We start from the raw sequence: 25461 nt of genomic DNA on the forward strand, positions 1-25461 counted from the left end.
CAAGGTCATCATCAGCGTGATCAGTGAGCACCGGCAGCTGGACCGGACTTGTTATTCGGATCCGTTCGTGATTGCGGTTATGAGGAGTCTAAGTGTAGTGAAGTGCGAGGTATAGTGCAGCTGGTGGAAATCCTGGATGCCTCTTACGATGAAATGATCTATGATGCCTCCTGTCGTGGACGTGGCAACGAGGTCATAGAATAAAGAACCAGTTTAGAGAAGGGAAACTGTAGCCTTGACAACGGTACGAAAGATAAGCAGCGGTAGCGCATGGAACTACCGAAGGCACCCAAGAGATGGCGCTGCGTAAACAGGAAGCGGAAAACAAAATTTATTGTTTATTTAGGTAGAAAAAAGCAAATGGCTGCCTTTTTTATTCCGTACCTGGTGCGTATGCGCATGCGCGGGTGCCTCGGCTGGTTTTTTATTCTATCCTTTTTAAACAGAAGTGGACGAAAGAGGCCGGGACTCGTGTAAGGCTACGGAGGTCTCGTTATCTTTCGCCCGCTTGTTTTGAGCGCGTCGATGCGCCGAGCAGCATGCCAAAGCGCCCTTCGGAACGCAGTACCTGTGCGTACGAAGGTTACATGGAACCGAAAGGCATACATTGGCAACTGGCACCAGTAAGAACAATTCACGAGTGAGTAGAAGAAACGATAATCTTTATTGACAGTGAGCAAGCGGTAAAAGGCCCTTGTTCAGACATCGTGAGCTCGTAAACGACTAGCCTTCGCGGTACTTCAAAGAGACAAAACAAATTAGATGACGTTTGTTGCCCGTTTCCACCGTCAGCTAGCGCTCACAATAACCAACTTGTATTGTAGGACAGGCGTAAAGCATCAGCATTTTTTTTTTGCTACAGTTTTTAGTACTTGCTTTCAACGAGTACGCCTGAAGACCCCCGGGTTTATTGTTATTACAACGTATTGCGGTCAGGCTGAGAATACCAAGCAGGTTCACGCAAACAAATCACATTATAGTGGATGCCTACAGAATGGCAGAAAACATGAGCATTTTAACACGTGATACCGATGAAACAACCCATAAATGGGATATATGCAAAGCCTCAAAGAGGTGCAGAAATACAGAGAAGGGAGAAACGATTTTCTATACCGGTCATTCTTTTATTGTGACATCGCCGCTGGAAAGTAGGCTTCATCAACAGTCTGGCCAAGTCGTGCTCATGCCATCGCATAATTCACTCGTTCATTTGAGCCCACCAGACTTGCAAGTACAAGTGAAATAGCAGCTTTGTCCACACGTGTTAGCATACAACTCAAAAGCAAGAACAGTGAAGTGTGATATGCTAACGAGGTCACAAAGCAGAAAGAAAAACGCTGAGCTTGAAAGTACGTGTACCTGCCATCGTCGAGGAACCTGTGGAAACTGACGCCTTCGCTGGTATCGCAGCTCCTGCGGCACCATACAGTAGCACACCGACTGCCCACCATAATTGCAATATGATTACATCGGTGAATTAAAAAACTTTCATGCGTGTTTTAGACAACATTAACGATAGAATTCGCAAGAAAACGGGGAGCAACAAACCAGCTGCCAACCATCGGACGATAACTGCGCATATTCTGCGCGTTATCTGCGGCACCCGAGACGCAGCGGCGCACTTTTTGCGCTTCGTCACTGGTCACAGCGACGGTTCGCTTGCTCGCTACCGCGCGCTGGCCGTCAGCGGTGAGCGACAAGGCAGATGTTTTCAATCACTGAACAACAAATTTACTCATCATTCAAACATTACTTTCAGTTACACAAGAAAAAGCACTTTTATGCGGCAATGATAGCTGTATTTCTCTTAAATATTGATTTTATTACGGCGCCTCTGGCGGATTTTTTGGCGTTGCCGAGGGCAGATTTGAACGGAGCCACTATGGTTTGTTTGTTAGCTGCGACGGGGTCGATTTTTTCGCCCCCCTTCGGCGATGGCTGGAACTTGAGACTTTCCGAGGCCTGACGAGGTCTTTTGATGCCCTCTCCACATCTAGGGTGCTATCGCGGAACGATTCTATTTTTTATTCCAATGCTTTTCCGCGTGACGTCTTCGCTTGCGTCAGCGCTGGGCGGGAACGCGCAACGTTTTTTGAAATTGTCCAATCACGAGCTCTCTGTGTTGCCCGGATGTTTCTTTTTCTTTTCTTCGCCCTTTAATGAAACTAATGTCGTATGCTTAATGAACTAAAATTGTTTTACAAATGGAACACATCAAAATGGTAGGTATTTAAATCAAAGAAAACACAAGTATCTCTATATTTTGAGTCGTAGCCGTATTTGCGCCATATGTGCAGCCAAGCCGTGTCGTTCAGCGCAAAGAAAATGGCTGCCGATGTCAAAAGAACAGCTGTGTGTGTGTGGTCGCCCGTAATACGTCGCAATTAGTGCAAGGTGGGGATGGTTACTGTCGGCCAAGAAGAATATTAGGCTCTGCGATCTTTCCGGAAGCCGCGCAATCTGCTGAACCGAGGTGAGTAGAAACGTGTCGTGCCGTGGTGTGTGTTCTCGGCTGCATGCATCCGTCTGACGAGTTTCTTTTTTTTATCTGTAGCAACGCAACGGAGAAGAAATCCGAATGACTGTGAAGCGCTACATAGTCAACAAGATGCGATTGAGAACTCACGAAGCAGCGAGTACCGTTTGTTGGGGCACCGCCAGCGCAAAGCGTCACTTCATGAACGCGGTGCGCTGCATCGTACGTCGACAGTACTCCGTTGCTCAAGCTACCATGCCGATCTGCGAAAGCTGCTGCTGCTTCGATTTCGAAGGTAAGTGTAGCGCAAGGAGGTTTTTTTTTTAAACCTTAGTGTAGCGCATTTATTATTTTTGTTAGGTTAAAAATATAATACGGAAAAGAATGAGAGTGCGAAAATGAGAACGATTTTTGCAAGGTAGAGCGATCAGCGTAGAGGAAGGTTCTGCCTCTTAAATTTCCTCTGCGGGATGGCTGATGTGGGAAGTCGGTTGGGAAAAAAAATGTCGGCGAAAGGACCGCGCGTTTCGAAAGTTCAGAGGGACATGCTGATACAGTTCCTCGAGCAGCACCCGTACCTGGGGAGATCTTGCACGGAGGTCTCCCCGCGTATGACTGCTGCTCGAAAGAAGCAGCTGTGGCAAGAAATCGCCACGCTGCTGAATCAGCAGGGGCCCGCGGTTAAATCGCCACAACTATGGCGTAACCACTGGGCGAAGATGGTCTGCGGCGCGCGCAAGGAGCTCGCGAGATCGACAAGCGAGAGAAAGTGAGCTCTGTAATAATCTGCGCCTTCATTGTCGTTTCACGTTGTGGTTGTGTTTTCTTTTTATTTTGCAGCGCCACGGGTGGCGGCAGGGTTGGCGGCGTTGACGGCCGCGTCTTGGACATCCTTGAGAGGACCGGCGCAGTCGTCACCACCCCGCCAGAGTATTACCCCGTTCCCGACGTGGTGCGTACCTTTTCTCTCGCTAATCATGTCCGTGCCAGTCAGATAGCGATAAAAGTGGGAATTGTGATTGCCGAAATTTGTTCCATTGCCACAGTCCATACTTTTAAATGCAGAATACTGTGACTTGTTATGAGAGCACAAGCATGGTACTTTAACGTGCTTACGTGATCTTGAAAGATGAATCCTTTAGCGAGATTGTGAAGATGTTCATTGTTGTCATTTTTATGCATGAAGCTTGTGCGATGGTCGGCTATACATTCGAAACTAGCTTGCTTAAACGATGCTTGTTACACCCGATACGCAGCATGTGTCATCAACGTATTATGCTCAAATGCAGGAGACTGAGGTCGAGGTGGGAACCTCCCGTGCAGCTACTAGCCGGGGGCCGAGCGACGTCGACCGTAAGGCAACCTATGTGTTTGTGCTGTGAGAACTTATGTTCTAGATATTCATGCTTTCATGACAGGGAAGCATGTAGTCGTAATTATGTGTACGTGAAAATGAGGTTTCCAGGTTGAAGTTTTAGAATAGTAAAGTGGCATGTTTTCAGAGTGGTGTAACAGTAAATGAGTAATATTTCTTGTTGTTTCACACACACCAGTGCAACCAATACCCCTCCAGCCACAAGTGCCGCAGCCCGGACCTTCGCAGCCGCAGCCCGGACCTTCGCAGCCGCAGCCCGGACCTTCGCAGCCGCAGCCCGGACCTTCGCAGCCGCAGCCCGGACCTTCGCAGCCGCAGCCTGGACCTTCGCAGCCGCAGCCCGGACCACAGCCTCAACCCCGCCGAAGACAGCCCAGGCAGCTGGAGGAAGCTGTGTGCCGGGCTACGGCTGAGTACGTGCGGCAGGGCCAGTGTGCTGATGCGAGGGCCGTGGCAGACCGCAAGTTCCACCACAAGATGTTGGAGCAAAACCGGCGTGTACGTATAACTACAGCCATGCACATTCACGGCATAACAAGAGTAGCACAAGTTGCCAATATCGCATCAATACTGCTCATCTTGTTCGCCAGCATGACACGGAGAAAGCAGCAGGCACGGCTTGCCTGTTAAAGCACGAGTGGCCAGCTAAAATTGGCCCATGGTAACACCGACATTTCCATTGGTGTTTGCAATTTTGTTGCTCAAGTGTGTAGTCACTTGTGCTAATAATTTCTCCGTGGCGACTGTACCTGTTTGCACGTGTAAGTGGTGTAGGTGAAATTGTAGTATAGAATGTATAAATTGGTAAACGACCTTAAAACCTACATTTAAAGAGGTCATGAATCACATCTCGGGCATGGTGAAACAAGGCATTCTACAAACATTCACTACTGTGAACACATCAGCCACATTTTGTAGTTGTATGAGGCACGCTGAGGTTGCTAGCGAATCACGCTGTTGCCATTTTTTTTCGGGCGCCCTTTTTTCGTCCAGAGGCAGGTACTCACTATGTTCAGTGGCGGGTGCTTGTTATTCAACATAGAAGATATGGCATTTCCATTGGCCAGTAGCTGACTTGAATAGAGCGGTGTTTCAATCAGATGCGCTTCTTGGTGCAGTATGACACCATGTGCCGGCGTTGCAGCATTGGAATCGCAGTGCAGGCACGTTTCTTGACGTGCATTCAAGGTCATGACGCACGATGACGTAGCTTCTGCCCTTGTGCCATCCCTCCCTGTTAATTTCTAACACTCATGGGTATGAGACGAGGGAGAAAGCGCTTAAAGCGTGCGACAGATCGCTACTTGAAGCGCAAGACAATAAACATCAGTGCTGAGGTCAATCAGTTATTACTTGAAAAGTGGTACAGTACTCCTCTAATGGTTTTATTACTTCTTGTACACCTTCGCATGATGCAATTAGTGGTATTGCTTAGGCCCTTACTTGCCTAAATGAGGCTACACAAGCAGTTCAAGAAAAGAAGGGCAAATAGCATTCTTACCCATCTTTATGGAAAGAAGGCAGCACCTACAGATGCCTGAACGTGATGTTAAATGGATTAAGTTTCCTTATTGCTTGAACTTGGGAAAATAGTTTGGTGCATATGTAAAGCGCACACTACTGCCATATTTGGGAATGTCGTACGTGTTAGGTGAACCTGTTGTGCGCATGATCTATAGACGGTTGAAGATCATTCCATTATAGTGTTCTTGTCATTGTGCCGTTCTGCAGTGCTGTTTCACATCAGTGTGTAGCCATTCACTCGCTGGTCAAAACACTACTCTGTTGTTACATTGAAATGTGAGCACTTGAGAAATTGGACTGCACCTTAAACTGCGGCACCGTGTATTGACATTGCACGCGTACACTTAGTTTTGGTAGTGCTCTGCACAATAACAAAATGTACAGTAAAACCTCGTTAATTCAAAGTCACTGGGACTGTGAAAAACTTTCGAATTAAGCGGGTTTTCGAATTAACGAAACATACAAAAAGCGGGATGCAAGGAACTTCGAATTACTGAAAGTAATCAGAGGTGGTCGTTCGGCCTTCTAGTTTGCGGCTCCAAGGGTGGTTTTCCAGCAATACCCGGTCCCATTTTTGCCGCAAACCCGCGAAAACGGCGGGCCTCGCTGCTGTCAGCGCAAGAAAAAAAAGAAAGAAAAAAAAAAAGTCTCGTGGTCAGCTGAAATGCGTGCCTGCGGAAAAAACGGCGTGCTTCACTGCAGCACAGTGGTGACACGCGGGCTCACCTGCTCCTCGCAGCGTCAGCGCGTCATGATGCGGCCATTCGCCCATTCTTTCTGGTAAAATAAAGAATATGATAATGGCCAGTGTGACGGAATCCGCGATCTGTTCTGGCTGGAAAACATGATCATTGAAGTTTTCGAACTGAGTTTTCGAAGGAGGCGTTACAGGCAAGAACTCCGCCAGCATTGCAAGTGCGCAAATTGCCGGAGCAACCGCCAGTCGGAGGTTTGCATACATCATGAATTCCGTCAGGTCGTCCTTTATTATCTTTTCTTTTCCAAAAAAGAAATGGGTAAATCATGACGCGCTGACGTTGTGAGAAGCATGCGACATGCTGCCCGCGTGTCACCGCTGTGTTGCAGTGAAGCACGTCATATTTTCCGCAGGCGCACGTTGTAGCTGACCACGAGACCGCGTTTTTTTTTTTCTTTATTACTTTTTTTTGCGCTAGCACCAGCGAGGCTGGGTTGCTTCAACTCTCACACATTAATATCGCTGCACTGCATTGCCCTGTGGCTCCTAATGGCCGTCGCTTCCACGGAGTTGCGGCGAAATCGGGATCGGGAATTGGCACAAGGCACCCAAAGTTTTCGAATTAACCGGGCTGGCGCTAACCGCCGCTTCAAAATATCCACTCAGATTTACATTGGAAAATACGGGACCGCAGAAACCCTTCGAATTAAGCGGGATTTCGAAATATCCGAGTTCGAATTAATGAGGTTTTACTGTACTTGCATCCAAACACTGAGGTGCTGAGGAAGTCAATCATTATGTTTACAAGTGCTACCACCCGCCACGGAGGTCTAGTGGGTACGTTGCTTCACTGCTTACCCACAGGTCACGGGATCAAATGCCGGACGTGGTGGCCGCTTTTTCGATGGAGGCGAAAGAAAATGCTACAGGCCCATGTACCTAGACTTAGGAGCATGTTAAAGAACCCCAGATGGTTGAAGTTTGCGGAGTCCTCCACTAAGGCATCTCCCATAGTGATGTCATGGTTTTGGGACAAAAAACACTAACATTTGTTATTACGAGTGCCACCACTAAGCGGTGCACTTGCTTATTCATGTTCACGTCACGTATGTTTATGCTAGCAATCTGTGGGCCTAATGTGTTGATGTTGTGAAACAAACAACCATAGATGGTCACAGCGATTGTTATGCATGTTTGTTTGGTGCAATCAGTCAATAATAGTATGCACTGAAAATACTACTATTCAGGAACAATTCAATTATAATCTGAGGCCTTGGTACCATCTTCTTGTAAATACATGAATTTTTTTCTCAACCAGCATCACGAGGCCCAGATGGCCAGCCAAGAACGGCTGGAAAACCAGCTCTGCCGCCTGACCGAAGAGGTGGGCCGGCTGCGCCACGTTCAGCAGCAGCGCCTCGACCTAGAGCGCAGGGCGAATGACTGTACTCAGCGCCTGCTGCAGCAACTTTTGGAGGCCCTGGCCGGTGGGGCTGCACTAGTCACTCGCCCACCTCAGCCTCCTAGCGCCTAAATTTTATTGATATATACTGAGTATGCACACCGCAATGAAACGAAGGCAAGAGAAACACACAAACGACATAGACTGGCACTGACTTCCAACTGAATTATTGAAAAGCATGAAGCCCGCTTTTACGCATGTGCACATCTTATCAGCAACTGAAACGAGTCATGGGTGAGCATACATCTCTCTGTCACTTAGATACACGCTTGGCGTAATTACACACTTGATACCGGATTTCCTAATGTGGGCTGCCTCGAAGTGCATTTACACTTGTTGCAGTGATATGCAAGATGTCCGCCTGAATTGTTTTTTTACAAAAAAAAATACTCTTGTGCTCTGATGTTGAAATGTAGCCCGCCGGCCCAATGTACTCTTTTCCACAGCGGAGTGGCATCTTGTATTGCACGTGAGGCACACAGTCGGTGTAACGATGAGCATGCTTCTTCGTGCAGGATTTTTTCTCTTCTTTGGTGAGCATAGGGCAAATCTGACCTAACTTACAAGGCGCAGAAAACACCACTTTGACGTCATACCTTTGGGCGATCTTCTTAAGATTGCGATGTGGTGTGAAAGTGGTGTTTTCTGCGCCTTGTAAGTTAGGTCAGATTTGCCCTATGCTCACCAAAGAATAGAAAAAATCCTGCACGAAGAAGCATGCTCATCGTTACACCGACTGTGTGCCTCACGTGCTATACAAGATGCCACTCAGCTGTGGAAAAGAGTACATTGGGCCGGCGGGCTACGTTTCAACATCAGAGCACAAGAGTATTTTTTTTTTGTAAAAAAACAATTCAGGCGGACATCTTGCATATCACTGCAACAAGTGTAAATGCACTTCGAGGCAGCCCACATTAGGAAATCCGGTATCAAGTGTGTAATTACGCCAAGCGTGTATCTAAGTGACAGAGAGATGTATGCTCACCCATGACTCGTTTCAGTTGCTGATAAGATGTGCACATGCGTAAAAGCGGGCTTCATGCTTTTCAATAATTCAGTTGGAAGTCAGTGCCAGTCTATGTCGTTTGTGTGTTTCTCTTGCCTTCGTTTCATTGCGCTGTGCATACTCAGTATATTCAACACATGTACCAACCATCAACGGATCCTTCTAGCATAAATTTTACGGAGGAAGGGATTTTTGTCACTTTTTTTTTCTTGGCACACTTGCCATCTACCACTGATGGTATGAAGCCCCAGTATCTGTAACATACAACAGTTCTTTATGTCACCATTTCATTAAGGCACAACTGCAACATTTTAGTACAGTAGACTCTCAATAAACGAAAATCTCTTAAATGAAACTGCTGCTTAAATGGAACAGCTGCCTCTAACATGATTGGTTTTGTGCTTGAATTCTGCACCCCTTTTCATCTCTCAGTAAACGAAACTCCTGTTAAATGAAACATATTTTCCTGGTCCCTTCAGCTTTCGTTTAACAGGAGTCTACTGTAATGCCCAGCAGGAGTGTCCAAACTGCAATGCTGTACCACCAGCTGACAGTGGACGGCAAATTGAAAGGTGTCTCATTGTTCTAATTCTACATTACTTATGATGCCTCATGGCAAGTCTTTTGCATTTTAATCCTGTCTCACGAAATGGCAACATTGCTTTCTTCAGTGCAATGTCTTCATAGGCTAAATGTGTAAGAAGCGTCGCACACACAAAAAAAATCTTGTTACAAAAATTCCTTCCTTGTGTTCCTTCCCTGCATTCATCTAGTCTCATCTATGTAATGTGTTGAGGCAGGAAAGTGAGATTGTTTTTTATATTTTGTTCATTCTGTGTAGTTTGACGACTTCATAGCTTGTCCCTTGCGTCACATTAACTCGGCACATGGTGAATGCATGTTTCCTTTGTTTTCATTGTATGCTTTTTTATTTTTTGATTAACACAATGTTATGGGAGTTGCACATGCCTTCTCTTTTACTGTGACATGTGTATTTTTGGATACAGGCTGTGATCCCTTTAGTGTTTTTTTTGTGGTTCACTTTGAATGTAGCCTTTATGTGCAATATTGCTCATTTATAAAAAATGTGCACTCAGTGCTTACTTTTGCATGTGGAGGCGCAATCATTCCTGCCAGTAAACAATAGTTTGTATGCATTTACCAATTAAGGTGACTTCCAGATGAGCAACTTTCATGAAAATATGTACCTTACTAGTGGCAATACACAATAGACTTAAGAAACATTGTTTGACGTTGTGTGATATCAACAAAGCATACCTTTGCACTTTGTCTTCGGGAGGGAAGTCATGGCAATGTGATATGCTGTATGCTTCCCTGCATTGCAGGAATGCGATGTTTCGAGTACTTTTACTGTTTCACGTAGGAGATACAGCCGTGACCACATACTGGTGGTAGGACACTGTTACGTAAAGTCAACTTAACAGTGTTTTTTTTAATGGATTACTGTCAATTACTCATGTAGTGTGATGCATGTAAACATTTGGATGTTTTTTTTTTTGTGTGCTCTGTCATCAGCTGCATAAAGGAACAACCAGTGAAACGTTATCTGCCATTAGTGGTGCATTATTACAAGCAAACGCGGTTCATGGTATCGTGTTCTAAGCTACTGTTCTTACAAGATGTACCATACTGTGTGACATCCAATGCAGTTTCCATACAGTAGTTACATTATTGTATAAACAGAATGTGTTGCTTGAATGAATTGTTCGAGGAAAAAAAGGAATGAATATTTATGCAAGAAATAAAACATCAACTTTGAGGGCTTTTATTTGCGCATATGATGCTGGCTTGCATTGTACAAACTGTGCAGACACATTACACAGCTCTTTTTACAAGTACGGACAGGTTGTGTGCATTCATCAACAGTGAAATATTTCCTTTTGTCACGCGATTAGGGTGCACGTACCGGGGTTCCTCGTTTGCAGGGTTTGTACGGGAAGTATTGGAAGCAGCACAAGCATCAAAACGAAATTTAATATCTGGACACACCCTGTGTACATGCTATGACTGCTACTACACTTTGCATCTTGTACTTGTGCTGTAACTAGAAAATTCCAAGTTACTGAGTACCGTTCTTCCAGTACGGGCACTTTACGTTCACGTTATGCTCATTGGTAATTTCACTTTTCTGCATATGACTGCACTTCAAGTGAGGCATGTTCTCTGGCATGGCAGATAATGAATTTCAACAGCATTTCTGTCTCTTGAACACTGTGCGATGGTTGTGTGGTCAACTGACATAGGAACTGGAAGTGGAGTGAACGACGACACTTCTAAAGGAGCGGAAGGTGTTGTGTGCGTTGCATTTTTGTGCGATCGGAGGCTTCATTGCTTCCATAGGGAGTGAAAAGACAAACAGGAATGGATGTCAATGAGCACTGCAAAACGACAGCATACAGCTATCTCAGGCGGGACAAAGAAATGCAGAACATACCTACAGGCAGAACAAGTTGTTCCCCATCTCATTCACAGCAGCAAAAATTCTAACAGCTACGTCACAATCGCTCGAATGCCAAGACAAACGAGAGACCTTTCATATGTAAAAAAAACAAAACCATGGTTGCATTTCAGTGGATATTACAGGGCAATGGCACATACTCGACAGCAGCAGCAGCAGCATCATCAAAGGGGCTACATTTCGTTACTAAGCAATGAAAACTTTCGAATGTAAAAAAAAAAGTAACATTGCAATGCATGCTATGCAACACAATTCAGCCACATTGCTTCACCCATTACACAGTTGTGAAAAGAAGTCACCAGACAAAATATTGGCGCGTAAAAAACAACACAGCTTTTATCCCACCCTCAGCAGCAAGCTTAACACATGAAATGTTGTATGGATATGACCACGCTCCAGTGCAGTGTATGTTCATACTTTTGTTTTACACTGGCTTTTCTGCAAGAATGCATATGTTCTCTTTTCATCACAATTCTTGTACCATGCCTGAAAGAGGTCACACATCAACGCAGTAATAATATGTGTAAATCAATTATTTGACATCTCTTAAATACACACTACTCCAACTGCTGCATTACGCATCTACCAACGATGCTGTTGGCGTCGCAACCGCCGGCGCACCCTCCTCAAGTACTCGTAGTGCTGCGCACGGGTGGTGCCAAAGCGCGCAATGACACCGTCCCGTACTGCGCGCCCTCTTAAATAATAGCTTCTTGTGGCCCTGTTTCGGGTCAAACCCTGTTGGATGGGGGACCCGTTAGAATCTTCGCTGCTGGTGCTGCTGCTGCTGCTGCTGAAAAAGTCTTCAATGCCTTCAAACTCATCAACCGGCTCAGTGGCACCGTCACCTAAGCATAGATTATGAAGGGAAGCACATGCTGCAATAATGTCAGCAGCACGCTCTGGCTCGTGGTGGAGGGTGCGGTAACGCTGCAAGCACCGGAAGCGGGCTTTAAGCATGCCAATGCACCGCTCCACAATGGAGCGCATGGTGATGTGCTCAGCGTTGAACCTGCCTTCGGCACTGTGCTCGGAAGGATCACCAGAGACCGGGATGAGGAGCCACGGCTCCAATGGGTAGCCACTGTCACCTGCACAAAGACGGAAATAGTGTACTATGCTACGTATACCCATGTAGCATAACGTTAGTAGTCAACATCAGAGGCCATAATGTTACATCACTGCTGCAACAATTGTCGAGACCCTTAGTGCAGTGCTCTATTCATTTGTTCTGATCACTTGGGCCACATCCTTCCAAAAAGAAGTCGCACAGTGATTGCACTACTACTTTTTTTTTTAAACCTTCGGGCAGGACCCAGGGGGGTCTCAAAATTTTTTAACACAACTTCTCCCGTGAGGAAAACGTTTTAATCTCACCAAGCAGGTATTCGCCTGGCTCTGCAATGCGCCCCGCCAGGAACCGTCGGCGCAGCCAGGTCGTCTGCCAGACGAACGAGTCATGGTCTGATCCCGGTCGCATAGGGTCGATGGCCAGGATCCGCATCGCCGCATCGCAGATCTGGGAAAGCGTGCGCGGCGAAAGCCCATTGTTAGCAAGCAAACACAACAAAAGATGCCGGCGCGGGCGCAGTAAAACGAAAGGCAAACAAGTCGGAGGTTAACTCACGATCATAACGTTGAGGGCGTAGAAGTGCTTCCTGCACATGAACGAAGCCTTGCGGGGTCCCTTGGGCGCCTTGATGCCGATGAGGGTGCCGTCGATGCAGCCGATCACTCCCGGAATGGCGCCGAGCCGAAGGAAGCCTTCTTTCACGGCCGCCTTTTCTTCGGTCGTCGTCGGGAAGCGCACCCACCCATTTTGCGCGCCCACTTTCACTATACATAACTTGCAAGTGACGTCAGTTCCCGTCTTCCGGTTTTGCGTCCGCCATCACCGAGTACATACGTCGCAGTGACCGTGCTGTGTTTACGCCTGTGCGGCGGATCGTTTGGCGTTGTGCGCGTGTTTGCATCGTTTGCCTTGCCCGTATGGCGAAGGAGAATCGTTCAGGACATTGTCCTCCATACTTTGATGAACTTGTAGGACCAACGCGGGCCAGGTACAAAGAAAAAATAGCCCTGTGCGACGGCGTGGATCCCTATGAGCTACGGGTTGGTGCTCAAGCCGCTGTTGATGCAAGCCTGCTGCCAACGGTTACCCATGTCGACATTATAAATTATCTGGTGCTCTCGACAAATTATGTTTCACTTGACCAGATGAAGGCCTACAAATCGCTGGACTCACACAATTACTTTACGAGCGGATGGGTCCGGAACATCACTGCCAAGAAGTTGCCGTCTGAGCGTGTCGTCGTGCTTAGTCAGGTGAGTTCAGTGCACTCCGCATTTCATAGCCGTGACAAAAACACAGCAATAACCACAAAATGACAGACAAACCTAGGCAAAATTAAAACTTCGACTTCTGTGGGCTGCGCGGAGACGTCGCCGAGCGGGAATGCGGGAGACACCGAACGTGAAAACTTCACAAAAAGTTAGCCAACATTAAACGAACTTAAAAACAACAGCTCTTGTTTTAAAAGGTAACGTGGCGTTAAAAAAAAGCAGAATTAGCGGGTGCGGTGTTTACGAAATGCTGTTCTATTGTGTCAGCTGTAGAAGTGCATGTTTTTCCTGAATTTGAGCCCCTGTTCTTTTCCTTCAGTTTACTTTGGATTAGCTGCAACGGGAGCACAGCAGCTGCTTGCAAAATTTGTGCATTATCATTATCAGCTCTGTGTTAACCATGCACACTGCAAAGTGCAGTTCTGGTGCTCATTCAGCGCTTTTTTTTTTCTTTTTTGCAACCGACCACGAAAGTTAAAGATAACAATTTCATTGTAACGCACAGAGAAAACGAAAACAATCACGTGTGTTCACTGAGAGATTGAGGGAGGCTGTCAAAGACATGCTGTTTTCGCTCTTTATTTGTAGGTAAACCATTCACAGCGCCTGCGGGAAGCACCACTAAAAGTTTGGCTCTTGGTTGACTTGGATGGCAGTATCATCACTGCCCACTGTACCTGCATGGCAGGTGCAGGAGAAGCTTGCTCTCATGTTGGTGCAACTCTCTTTGCGGTGGAAACAGCAGTGCGGATCAGAGACTCTGCGACTTGCACGGACAAGAGCAATGTGTGGCTCCCTGCATACAGCCCTACGACTGAGTTCAAACGGCTCCAAGACATTGACTTTTCGTCGTCTAAGGCCAAGAAAAAAAGAATGGACACCATCCACATCGATTCTCCCAACACCCATCAGCCATCCCGACCAGTGCCAAAAGTTCCTGCTCCAACACCAGATGAACTTGAACGGTGCTATGCTGCGATAAAAGAGAGTGGAGCTAATCCTGCATTATTCATGGTTAATGCAAAATACAGTTCAAAATTTTCATCCACCAAAAGAGAATGAGCCGTGTCTCCTTCGCAGTCTAGGGAGCACAGAAGCCAGAACAGAAGATTTGCCGGCCTTACTAGTTCGTGCAGAGAAGGTATTACGTGAACTTAAAATAACTGACGACATGGTGACTCGTGTTGAGAGAAACACGAGAGAGCAGTCTAAATGTTCAAAGTGGTACGCATACCGAGCTGGAAGAATTACAGCATCTGTAATGAAGAGTGTCTGCACAACGAGTGTGAGCCAGCCATCAGTGAGCTTAGTGAAGCGAATTTGTTACCCTGAGAAACAAAAGTTTTCATCAGCGGCAACAGAATGGGGACTGCGACACGAGAACACTGCCCTTTCCAGCTACAAGGCCAAAGCAGTGCAGCAGCATAGAGATTTTCGTCTTAGAAAGACTGGTGTTTTTTTATGTGTGGAGTACCCACATCTTGCAGCTAGTCCCGATTCATTTGTAAGTTGTGCATGCTGTGGTGATGGCATTGTGGAAGTGAAATGTCCGTACTCTGCAGCGGATTGTGACATTTTACAAACATTGAACAGTCCTAACTGTTCTCTTGAGCAAAGGAATGGGAAGCTTGTTTTGAAAAGAACTCATGCATATTATTTTCAAATTCAAGCACAGATTGCAGTGTGTCGTGTGAAATATTGCGACTTCGTTGTGTGGACACCTACGTCACTTTACACTGAAAGAGTATTGGAGGATGCAGTTTTTTTTAATGAGATTTTGCTAAAGGCAACTCGGTTTTTTACACACGCTGTTCTTCCAGAGCTGTTCGCAGAGTTTTTTACTAAGAAAGGTGAAGCCGTAGAAAGTGATGCTGCAACTGCTGCGTATTGCTACTGCAGAGGCCCGGAAATTGGAAAGATGTTGGCTTGTGATGGCAAAAAGTGCCCTTACAAGTGGTTTCACTACTCTTGCATAGGTATCAAGCGGGCACCAAGGCAGAAGACATGGTTTTGCTCAGACTGTTCAACTTAATGTCCTTACTAGTCTTCTGTTACAATGAGAATTCATATGTCATGTATACACCACATGTCCCACTTTTGGCAGTATTTTTGTATTTTACTTATTATTTATTTAGTATTTTACTGAAGTGAGGCTCCATAAGTGGTAGTTTTAAAGGCAGCAGAGCTTATGTAGAGGTACTTGTGTGTTGAAACTTTTTTTCCCTTCCCAGGTATCCACTCTGATACGTGTAACACCAAGATAAGGCTCTACTTATTTCGTGGGAAGTTTCATGAAACCTTCACATATGTTGTGCGAGTTAAAACTCTAACAAAACCAGATTTTACTAACTTCCCGATTCAATGAGATAATTCGAGCATGGTCGTGACATAATTAAAAAGTTTTAACTGTATATCTAACACATGTTTAAAGAATGACACGGTTGTTACTGCATTCAAAACGTTTATTTTCCTTGTAGTTCTTTGGTGTTGACTTGGTTTAGAACTAGTCGGGTGTCACCTCAGAATGAGACACTGCATGTAGTTATGTATGACATCAGCTGTTGCAGGAAATGTCAAAATTTGCTTTGCATTTATTATGTCATTTTAGCAACAACATGTCTTACAGCCATATGATGTTTTAGAAGCACCTTATTTTTCATTTGCTAGTCTCCATTCCTCTTTATGATGCTAGTCATGTGTTACATCTAAATGAGGCAGTACTTGTGTTTATCCTGTAGAAAATTCAGGAAATCTTGAAATCTGCTCGGTATTTGTATTGTACAAGTTTAAGCGGTGACCTACATCACCATTTGAGACTGCTCTATGAATGAAGTTTATTGCTTTTGCAGTGCAGTAAACATTTAGAAGTACACGTAGCCGGGCTAGTCTGTTTATGTTCAATGAATAAGCCACAGAAAGTATGGCTGTTATGCGCAAAGAAATAACGAGGGATGTGGTCAAGGGGAGCATTATATCTTTGCGCAAAACATGCCATACTTTCTGTGGTTATTCATTGAGCAGTAAACATTGTTGATTGTGCATGATGTCATCGTTGCGTAAAAAAGCATCAGTCATAGTGCTATATGTTTATATGCAGGAATGAGCTGCTACATCGCATATTCTTGCTGCTTCGTTGATACTTTCTAGATACGTTATTTGTAAATACAGGTCTGTTCAATATGAGATTGCAAGACAGTGCAGCTGCTCTGCACTAATGGTGCTTTAAACATTTAGTCATCAAGGTGTCAGCACTAACAATAGAATACATTGAATGGTCATTTGCAGTTTTATTTGTGACTTCCAACTCTCACACTGCCCGAGTCACTGAAAAATGACTCAAGTTGTGTACTTGTGATGACGACATTCAGCTTTGTAAGTAATCAATGATTAGTGTTTCCCAGCTCTGTATGACTAGTGAATCTAATGACTAGCAAAAAGTCAGTAAACTGGTGTCCAAAAATAAAATGCATCTGTACACCAGCCAAGTCGGTCTGTTTATTTCTGCAATCTACTCGGATGAAACTCGAGTGTCACAACAAGGTCAACGGCAACAATACCTGTCGTCCATGATAGTGTTATACCAGAATTGAATCTTTGAGAACATTGAATAAACATATGATATCTTAATATATTCAAAACTTCGAACATTTACATAGCCATAGTAAAAGATTGTTCAAAAATAAAGGCAAACACTCACTCGAAAAAGTCCCCTGCATGTAAACAATACAATATGAATACTCATTCACGAAAATTCACCTGCATGTAAACATTGCATTAATACACAGGAAAAAAAGGATTTCAGGCATGCACTAAAAACAAATTTGCTGAATGTAAAGAGCACATCAATTCAATTGCATCCAGAAAAAAGCTATTCATCATTCACAGGCACAACAGATGAACAAAAATTCGTCAGTGCACAGCACACTGTTACTACCTTGTCCAACAGGGCAATATTGTCACCTTCTTTACGTGTCACAAAATGAACTGGCTGAACAGCTTTCATTATCACATACTTGTTTCGTACCAAACCTATGACCCTTTCTACATGTATCCTGACATTTGCAATCTTCCTTGTGGTTTCTACCTCCATAGCTGACAGCTGCCTCTTCCCTTTTGTAAAAGCAGGGATGTGCAACTTGGCACAGTACAAGCCTAAACTATCAGCAATATCAAACCCTCTGTCCGCGAGAACGACATCACCGTGTGACAGCTTGTCCAGAACTCCACAGTTCTCGGTTATGTGTTTGTCAGATGTTCGACCTCCCCAGCCCTTTGATATGAATGTGATTATCCCCTGTGGACAGATGCCTATTAAGTATTTTGCGGTATTGCTTGACTTATATTGTGACCACGTCTCGCATCTTGGCTGTAGAGAGGACGGTCGCTCAATTTTAATTTCAAAGCAGTCAATTATCAGCGCTACCTTTCTACCGAAAGAGTCATAAAATGCCTGTGGCATTGTGTTACAAATTTCATCGCGTGAAGGCCACACAATAGTTTCCTTCAGCCGCCAAAAAGCAGTGTGTAGCCACCTGTCAAATACTCTACTTATTGTTGACTCGGAAACCCTAAAGCGATATCCAAGGTCCTGCAATGGGAAGTTCCACTTCAGTTTCATCAAGAACACCACGAATTCTTGAAACTTACCAAGGCAGCGCTGTGGAGTATGCTTAACAGACACTTCTAGTAGCTGATAGATAGAAAAGAGAACAGCAAAACTTGGAAGCCCAGTGTAAAAGGAGACTTTCTCTGGGTCTTCACGCAATGACAGCTCGGTAATTTCAAGTGCACTTTTCTGAATCCTTAGTGTCCGTAGCTCTGATGTAAGACGCTGATTATCCTCCTCCAGCGCCTTCAGGTCCGCGGCAGTCACGTCTGTCTGTGTGGCCGTATCTGCGAAAGCTATCGCAAAAACAATCGTAAATTGCAAGTAAAAATGGCAAATGGCGATACTGCGAGTTTGGAACATAACAAACCTGTGTTGGCGGCGGTAAAACTGCAGCCTGATGAAGCAGTGCTGACTGGCGAACTCGGGACTGTGGAACTCGGAACTTCCGTGTCTGCAGCGTCCAGGTCCATGGTGTCGCACGTACTGGGTGACACAACTTCGCACGAGTCGCCCACAGCGGTGCTTTTCGCTGCCCGCATTTTACGGCGCTCGTACCGCGCAAATTTCGTCGGCGTCTGCTCCATGCAACCATGGCCCAATAAGATGTTCGGCGCCCAGTCGGGATTCGTCTCATCGAAGAGTTTAGCGGGCCTCCCTGAAAAGCAAGGCGCGTTCGCTGTGTTCAATTCGGTGCATCACCTTTCGACAAAAATTTATCTCGCGCATAACGAACTGGGCGATTATCGACTCCGCGGCGATACACTGAGCGAAAAGGTGGGTAGAGGTGGAAATAAAACTTGCCTGTTTTGAAGTGACGCCCGCATACACGAACGTTGTTCAGGGTCTTCAGGTCCTTCCTGTTGATGCGCGCCAGCCATGTGCTTCGCCGCTTCTCTGACAGCTCTTTTGTGCGGGCGCACTGATTTGCGATCACCTTCGGCAAACAGTACATTCCTGCCTCTGGTCCTTTTTCACTTGATTTGCACTTGCTTCTCGCGCGGCAGCCAAATATTGCACAAATCGTCATTGCGATGTACGGTGTCGACGGGAAAAGCGACCGCCGTACAGCTTCGCTCAGTGTCGTCTGCTGCGATGTACTCGGTGATGGCGGCGCAGTATCCCAGAGTTCCGCGGTGTGACGTAGTTGCAAGTTATGTATAGCTTGAGCGACGCGTTTGACGCATTCGCTCACAGTCGATTGCGCCATGTGAATCGTCGTCTCGCTCCCGACGGAACCTTGGAAGCTCCCGGTCGCAAAGAAGCGCAGCGCACACAACACCTTTTGTTCCACTGAGAGCCGCGTCGCTCGTACCCCTTCCAGTTCCTCGGCCAGTTGACCACACAACCATCGCACAGTTTCCTTCGAGAGTCGAAAATGCCGCCGAAATTCGTCATCCGTCATGTCAAACGCATCGTCGGGCTCGCGTTGTTGTCGCCGGCGTCGCATGAGCGCAACCGCCATCCCGATCAGCGGAGCCGCCATTTTCGATGCTTTTCCAAACGACCCGCTCTCTGGCGATGCTAAAAACTATGCCTTCTCTCTCTGCATAATGAGTGTGTAAACGTCATTTTGACGTCACGCTTTTTTATGGTTGTTTGATTGACAAATAACATGGCCTCCCTTCGACCAATCGGAGACGACTAATGGCGGCGAAAAGCATAGAAAAAGGAATAGAATCGTTCCGCTATAGCACCCCTAGTCCCTTTCACGCACTATAAGGACCAAGCGTTGTTGGGTCTCGATAAATCAATGTTGAAGTCACCGGTAATGATGAGAGGCCTGGTTATCTCAGCACATTTATTGTAGGAAGCATTCACGGCGGTTTTTGCGTAATCCACGTGGTCGACGTTGCGGACCACATGGACGAGTAGACGGTAGTTGAGCGTCTTCCAGGGCTGTTCTGTCTTCAGTTTCCTCACTTTCCTTGCGTCTGCCGCGGTGGTGTAGCGGTTAAGGTGCTCTGCTGCTGACCCGAAGGTCGCGGGTTCGATCCCGGCCGCGGCAGTCGCATTTCGATGGAGGCTGGATGCCCGTGTTCTGTGCGATCTCGGTAAACGTTAAAGAATACCCGGTGGTCAAAATTTCCGGAACCCTTCGCTACGGCGTCTCTCATATCATATCGTGGTTTTCGGACATAAAACCCCAATAATTATTATTAATATCACTTTCCTTGCGTGTCAATGTGTGTGTTCGTGGTTACTGTGTTTGTTGAGACTATGTATCACCTGTGGCACATACCCGCATAACATTAACTCTGGTTTACGGGTATGTGCCACACGTGACTGAGAGAAAGGGTTTCATGACGTACGCGACAGGTATTTTGCATTAGTCGTATCATGACCAGTGAATCGTGTTCGTCATACACTGATCCCCTGCAGTGTCAATTTTGATATATTAGAAGTTATGGAGACGACCAGGAGAGCGCCCAGACGTAGGTGGCTAGATACGTAGATAGAAACGGCCAAAGTGCCTGAGGTTCGCTAAGAAATGCTTCGCATTTAAAAATTGACTGAAACGGCTCGTTGGGACGCTCACGAGAAAAACGGATCTTTTGGTATAGCAAAGCTTCTCGAATCCCCTTTCTAAGAACTTTAATGTGGCTCCCAATTATTTTCATTATTATAATGTGTGGGAATTGAGCGCGCCCTTCCCTTTGGCGCCTCGTTCCCCAGCTAGCGCGCGTGTTGGCCCCGCGCGGCTCGAGCGCCGGGAACCGCCGTTAATCGGCGGTATGGCGACCGCGGCGGCAGCGCCAGGCCTCTTTGTCTGGTGCGAGCCATGCGTCAGCCTCCCGGCGCGCGGGCACGCGTCCGGACATGCCTCGACATGCTCACATGCTCACGCCACCAAGCTAGCTTACGTCACTGCGCAACGCCTCTCCTCATTGGCCGCCAGTGACAACCCCCTTCCCCCTTGAGCTCGCTTCTGCCTGGCGCGGGCTTGCCCGCGTCAGATGCTCCCAGGCTAGCATGAGAGGTTGACGCGGTTGACGCGCTGCTCTAGCAGGCGGCTTCTCGTTCGTGTGCTCGACTGCTGCCCTTTGTGTGATAGTCGTAGCACCGCTGGCAAGCGTACTCGATCGGTCTTGCGGAGTTCCCTTTACGGCCTGCAAGCCCGTGACTGTCGTACTGTGCTGCATCTTGGGTTAATAAACCCGTGTTGTTTGTTGACCTCCTGCCTCGAGTGCCTTTTCTGCGCCGTGCCGGAGAATCGACGAACCCGGCCGTAGCGTCTTTGTTCGCTGCGGCAGTGGAGAACGTCGCGTCCCTTCACGGTCGCCTCGTAGGGTAAGCTTTGCGCTAAACCTATCTCCACAAATGCAAACTGAATTTCGCTGTTTCACTAAGCTAAGCAGGATGTTTGGTACTGTATACTCCCTTCGCGCCCACATAATTACATACTTGTTGACTTCGAAGAACAGTAAACAGTCAAAATTGCCTTCGAATAACAGTAAACTGAAGTGAAATATAAATGTGTAAACAGTAGGAGAAATATACAGTTCAAAGTAAGAATAAAGCAGAGAACCTATTTTGGCAGCACGTTACAAGAGACATGTTGCTGTGACAAGACCGAAAAAATAAGACAGTTCAGAGCCCTATGTAATGTACGGGATGCAAGAGAAGGACAACTAAGAAAGCACTTGTGCTAACAACAATCAAATTATGATTTCAAAGACTCTTTGAATAAAGAGGGCAGGAAGATAATAATAATAATTCTTAGGCTTTAACGTCCCAAAACCACGATACGATTATGAGAGACGCCGTAGTGGAGGGCTTCGGAAATTTGGACCACCTGGACTTCTTTAACATGCACCTACATCGAAGTACACGGGCCTCCAATATTTTCGCCTCCATTGAAAATGCGACCGCCGCAGTCGCGATTCGATCTACAACAGGAAGAAAAAGATACGGTACACGAAGATATCTTCTGTTAGATAAACGCTTGATCTATTAGATCTAGCATCGGTACTAGTGGTGCTATAGTTAGGATCTTATTTGCACATAAGTCAATCGCATGTAAGTCGAACTTACATCCACAAGGTCCTTCAGATCGCTGATGTGTGAAAGGCACGAGACACAAAGCAACCCTATGCTTCAGATTTCGTAACGAAGCACTACACAGGAGAGCGGCATCAGAATTTGCGCGATAATCGTCGCACACATTATGGTACGCGGCGCTGGGCAGTGGATAAGTGTCATGGCACTGCCACAAGTAAAAAAAAATCGAGAAAAAGAAAGGCACGTGAGCTAAGCATAGACGGTCGCGCGCTTGTTCTATCGGGACTACGAGAGGGCTGTCATGTTACTCTGCTCCACCAAAAGGGACGCGCACACCTCATCGCCTGCCCTCACTGGTGGACTCTGGCGGAAGTGAAATTATGCCGCTGCCCTTAACTTTATTCAGGCGGTTTAGTGGCACCAGTACCAGCTTAGGAAGCCGGGTTGAGCCAGTGATTATTGTTTCGTACGGTGGTGTTCCTATAGGAGTATCTTGTATCTTAAAATACACGATACGTTATTTAATGTATCGGAAATACAGATACAGATACTCGTCTTCCGAGGCGTATCGCGGTACAGATACAAGATACCCAAAGAGTATCTAAAATAGTACCTAATTAAGATACATGTGTCTTCAATACTGCCTAGCACTGGCTGTGTGCGTAAGGACCACTCGATCTAACATACGACAATGATCAAAATAGCTAGGGCGCGCAAAATGAATGCTATTTGAATCTGCGTACAGCTTGGCGCTTGTTTTGCCTGTGTATTTCCCTTGAATATGCAGTTTCACATTTCAGTGCTTAAGTCATCTCAAGGCTTATGCGGCACTGCACGGCATAAGAACGGTGCGTACTGACTTGTGGAATGACGTGGCTTTCTATGCAACTTGGAAACGCAATCACCGGCAGCACGCGCTCCTCCGAAAAAGCGCGCGCGGCAGCGCGCAGTGCGCAGTCGCTTCCGCGGGCGAGCCTACGACCGGAGCGCGCGGGCATCGCGCGGGCATCAAGGCACCCTAACCTTGGACGTTATCATCGGCCCACCAGGGGAGCATCCGGCGCTGGCGTCGCGCGCGCAGACTTTAGGTAGAATGGCCTAGAATAGGCACGAGACTAAAAAGCCACCAAAACATCGCCCAATGTTAGCGGTGTAAGCACATTTTAGGGTGGCTACCCTGTGCCATTGAGCAAAACTAGCGTCTTCGTGTACCCAGAAATTCTTTAGGGAAGTCGCCAAGTGAGGTGAAACTTGAGGCACTCGAGAGCGTGCGCTGCGTTAAAATTTCTTTGTGTCTTGCTTTATGTTACATCGCGAGTGTTCGCTTGAATTGATACAGATTGTTCTGCGCTAAGAAATCCATCATCTGCGCATTTATTATTTGACCTGAAATGTAACAGCTGGCGTTTGAAGCTCGTCGCAATTGTGTAGCAAGTTCACTATGCGATCATACATCAGGCCACCTGATTCATTGGTATCTTGTAATAATCTCTCTTAATTAAGTTTCTCCATGACACTATTCCAAGAAGTGGCTTGGTCTGTTAATGCTCTAATGAAGAGGGTTGCAGCTAATTCGTTTGCGTGGCAGGTAGAAGAATTGAAGAAGCCTTTGCTGTACTTGCGCATTTATTAGACGTTTGGGTGCTCGTACGGTGACTGGAGACTGCGTGGGCGCATATTTTGTAATTAAAGAAGACAAAGCATCAGGTAACGTATGTGGCAGTTACGATTTCCCCTGCTGGTGGGCTTCGCTGCACAGCAAATCGTCGATACCGTAATGCAGTGTACAGTGCATGCTTTGTGGCATAACACAGCTGCAATGCCATAAAGCTGACTATAGTGAATCTGTCATCTTGTAGCACGTATAATTAATGTAAATATATAGTGCATTGAATCCAAGGGGCAGTGCAAGCATGGCGTAAACAAGCAGGGTACAAATCAAAATATGGGCGGCGTGCGCAGCACATTTCTTTGCGCTTGCATTGTAAGTTTTACCGCTACACAGGGGTGTAATGCGACAAAAACTAAATACCACGCTGTGAAGCTTGCTACCTGTGGCTGCAGTAGTTGCCGGAAAGAGTATCGCCAGGTTGCTTCAGTGGTGCAAAGTGTTCTCTAGTACGATACGTACACGTTTCCCACGACCATGTTGATGAAAAATAATAGGGACACTTTAACGGCTTCACAGCAGCTTTAGAACGAACAATTGTCTCGAGGGACAGTCCGAGACGCCCATCAACGGATCCTTCTAGAATGATTATTTAAGCTTCAGACAGGCATTTTATGCATATTTAATTACGGGTGTTGGCGGCGAGGAGTTACGGACTCGCCCTCTATCGGACGCGCCTCGATTGCGTGCTAGGCGGGATGCCGCCGGCGCGCGCCCCATAGGTTTTGCTGTCGGCGCTCTACAAAATCACCTCGCGGAAGCCCTCCGGGACATTCCTGCAGGTACTTTCGAAAAGAAATATGTTCTTTCCTGTCAAAAGAATAATTTTCGACGAACAGAAAGCACAAGATAGTCTACAGTCGCTGTCTCTCTGAAGAAAACCGAGCACCTGCTTCACGCGGTCACCGCGTTGGAGACCCCTGAATCGGCCTCTTGCTTGAAAAGTAGTCACTCGCTGAGTGCAAACTATGTGAAATACCTCGCTAGAGTACACTACCTGTTTAACCAAACGGAGCATAACAGAAAGAAGCCTCAAGCCAGCGATCGCACGGGTTCGCGACGACTGACGGTGCCTCTGCATGTATGAGCGTCTGCATGCATGTTCGTACCGATGGTTTCGCTTTTGCTACGAGCGCATTTTGGCACCGCGCTGTGAACTTCAGGCCGCAAAATATGAGAATTTGGGAGTACACAAACAACTACTGTGGCGCGGACGCTATCAGAGCAGTTCAAGAACAATTTCGTTACAGCTACGGTTTCGGTACGCCTATGGCAACTTTGTGATGTGCCGTCCCGACGATTCAGTGTTTTTTTTTTCGGTCTAAATTCGTGTGCGTTACAATGTCATTTGACAAGTTGTCTCGCACTACGAATTGATCGGTCTTCTCAGCGGGCGAATGCCGCTGCTTCTGTTTCTTTATTCAGTGCATTCGCTTCGTTTGGTGCTCACACAAAACATGAGCAAATGCGACGCCTTTTTAGATGCGAAGTATCTTAAAGGGGCCCTGCAACACTTTTCGAGCATGCTCAAAAAGCGCTGCCGATCGGTAGTCGAGGCTCCCGAGAACACGCGAGCCAAATATTATAGCGATGCGCACGGCCTGGAATTTACAATAAATTCTCAAAGTCAGCTGAAATTCGCTCCCTCTTCTCTCGACAAATGATGTATTAGTCCGCAAAATATGACGCGATTGTCGGCAGTTCCACCACTGGCTGATGTTATAATCACGATAACACCCTCATTATTACTTTCGTTGTTAATTTTGAGTTCAATAAGTAGATAATATGTATGTTTATATTATGTTATAGCGTTAAAAACACC

General features: G+C 46.4%; 4 protein-coding genes across 4 annotated transcripts in view; 2 read left to right on the forward strand and 2 right to left on the reverse strand.

The window, feature by feature from the left end:
- LOC119402515 (translation initiation factor IF-2-like) overlaps positions 1-8441 on the forward strand; it is a 29905-nt gene extending 21464 nt beyond the window's left edge. Inside the window, exons 2-6 of the mRNA XM_037669666.2 lie at positions 2555-2771; positions 3317-3428; positions 3766-3829; positions 4030-4349; positions 7391-8441. Coding sequence (XP_037525594.1) covers positions 2555-2771; positions 3317-3428; positions 3766-3829; positions 4030-4349; positions 7391-7606 — 929 coding nt within the window. The 3' untranslated portion in view covers positions 7607-8441. The remainder of the gene's footprint in view (positions 1-2554; positions 2772-3316; positions 3429-3765; positions 3830-4029; positions 4350-7390) is intronic.
- Positions 8442-10982: 2541 nt separating this feature from the next.
- Positions 10983-12992, reverse strand: LOC119402516 (putative nuclease HARBI1). Its single transcript, XM_037669667.2, has 4 exons — positions 12926-12992; positions 12647-12855; positions 12397-12538; positions 10983-12110 (listed from the first exon to the last, which is right to left on the reverse strand). The coding sequence occupies exons 1-4, from the start codon at positions 12990-12992 to the stop codon at positions 11602-11604; spliced, it is 927 nt and encodes a 308-aa protein (XP_037525595.1). The 3' UTR covers positions 10983-11601.
- On the forward strand, positions 12862-16829 carry LOC119401259 (uncharacterized). Its single transcript, XM_037667941.2, has 2 exons — positions 12862-13344; positions 13951-16829. Exons 1-2 carry the CDS (start codon positions 13009-13011, stop codon positions 14422-14424), a joined length of 810 nt encoding a protein of 269 aa, XP_037523869.1. The 5' UTR covers positions 12862-13008; the 3' UTR covers positions 14425-16829.
- Positions 16830-17023: 194 nt separating this feature from the next.
- On the reverse strand, positions 17024-18362 carry LOC125759681 (uncharacterized). Its single transcript, XM_049418733.1, has one exon. The coding sequence runs from the start codon at positions 18329-18331 to the stop codon at positions 17231-17233; it is 1101 nt and encodes a 366-aa protein (XP_049274690.1). The 5' UTR covers positions 18332-18362; the 3' UTR covers positions 17024-17230.
- Between the last annotated feature and the right edge of the window lie 7099 nt (positions 18363-25461).

This window comes from Rhipicephalus sanguineus, chromosome 8 (genome assembly GCF_013339695.2).
Source record: "Rhipicephalus sanguineus isolate Rsan-2018 chromosome 8, BIME_Rsan_1.4, whole genome shotgun sequence".
NCBI lineage: Eukaryota > Metazoa > Arthropoda > Arachnida > Ixodida > Ixodidae > Rhipicephalus > Rhipicephalus sanguineus.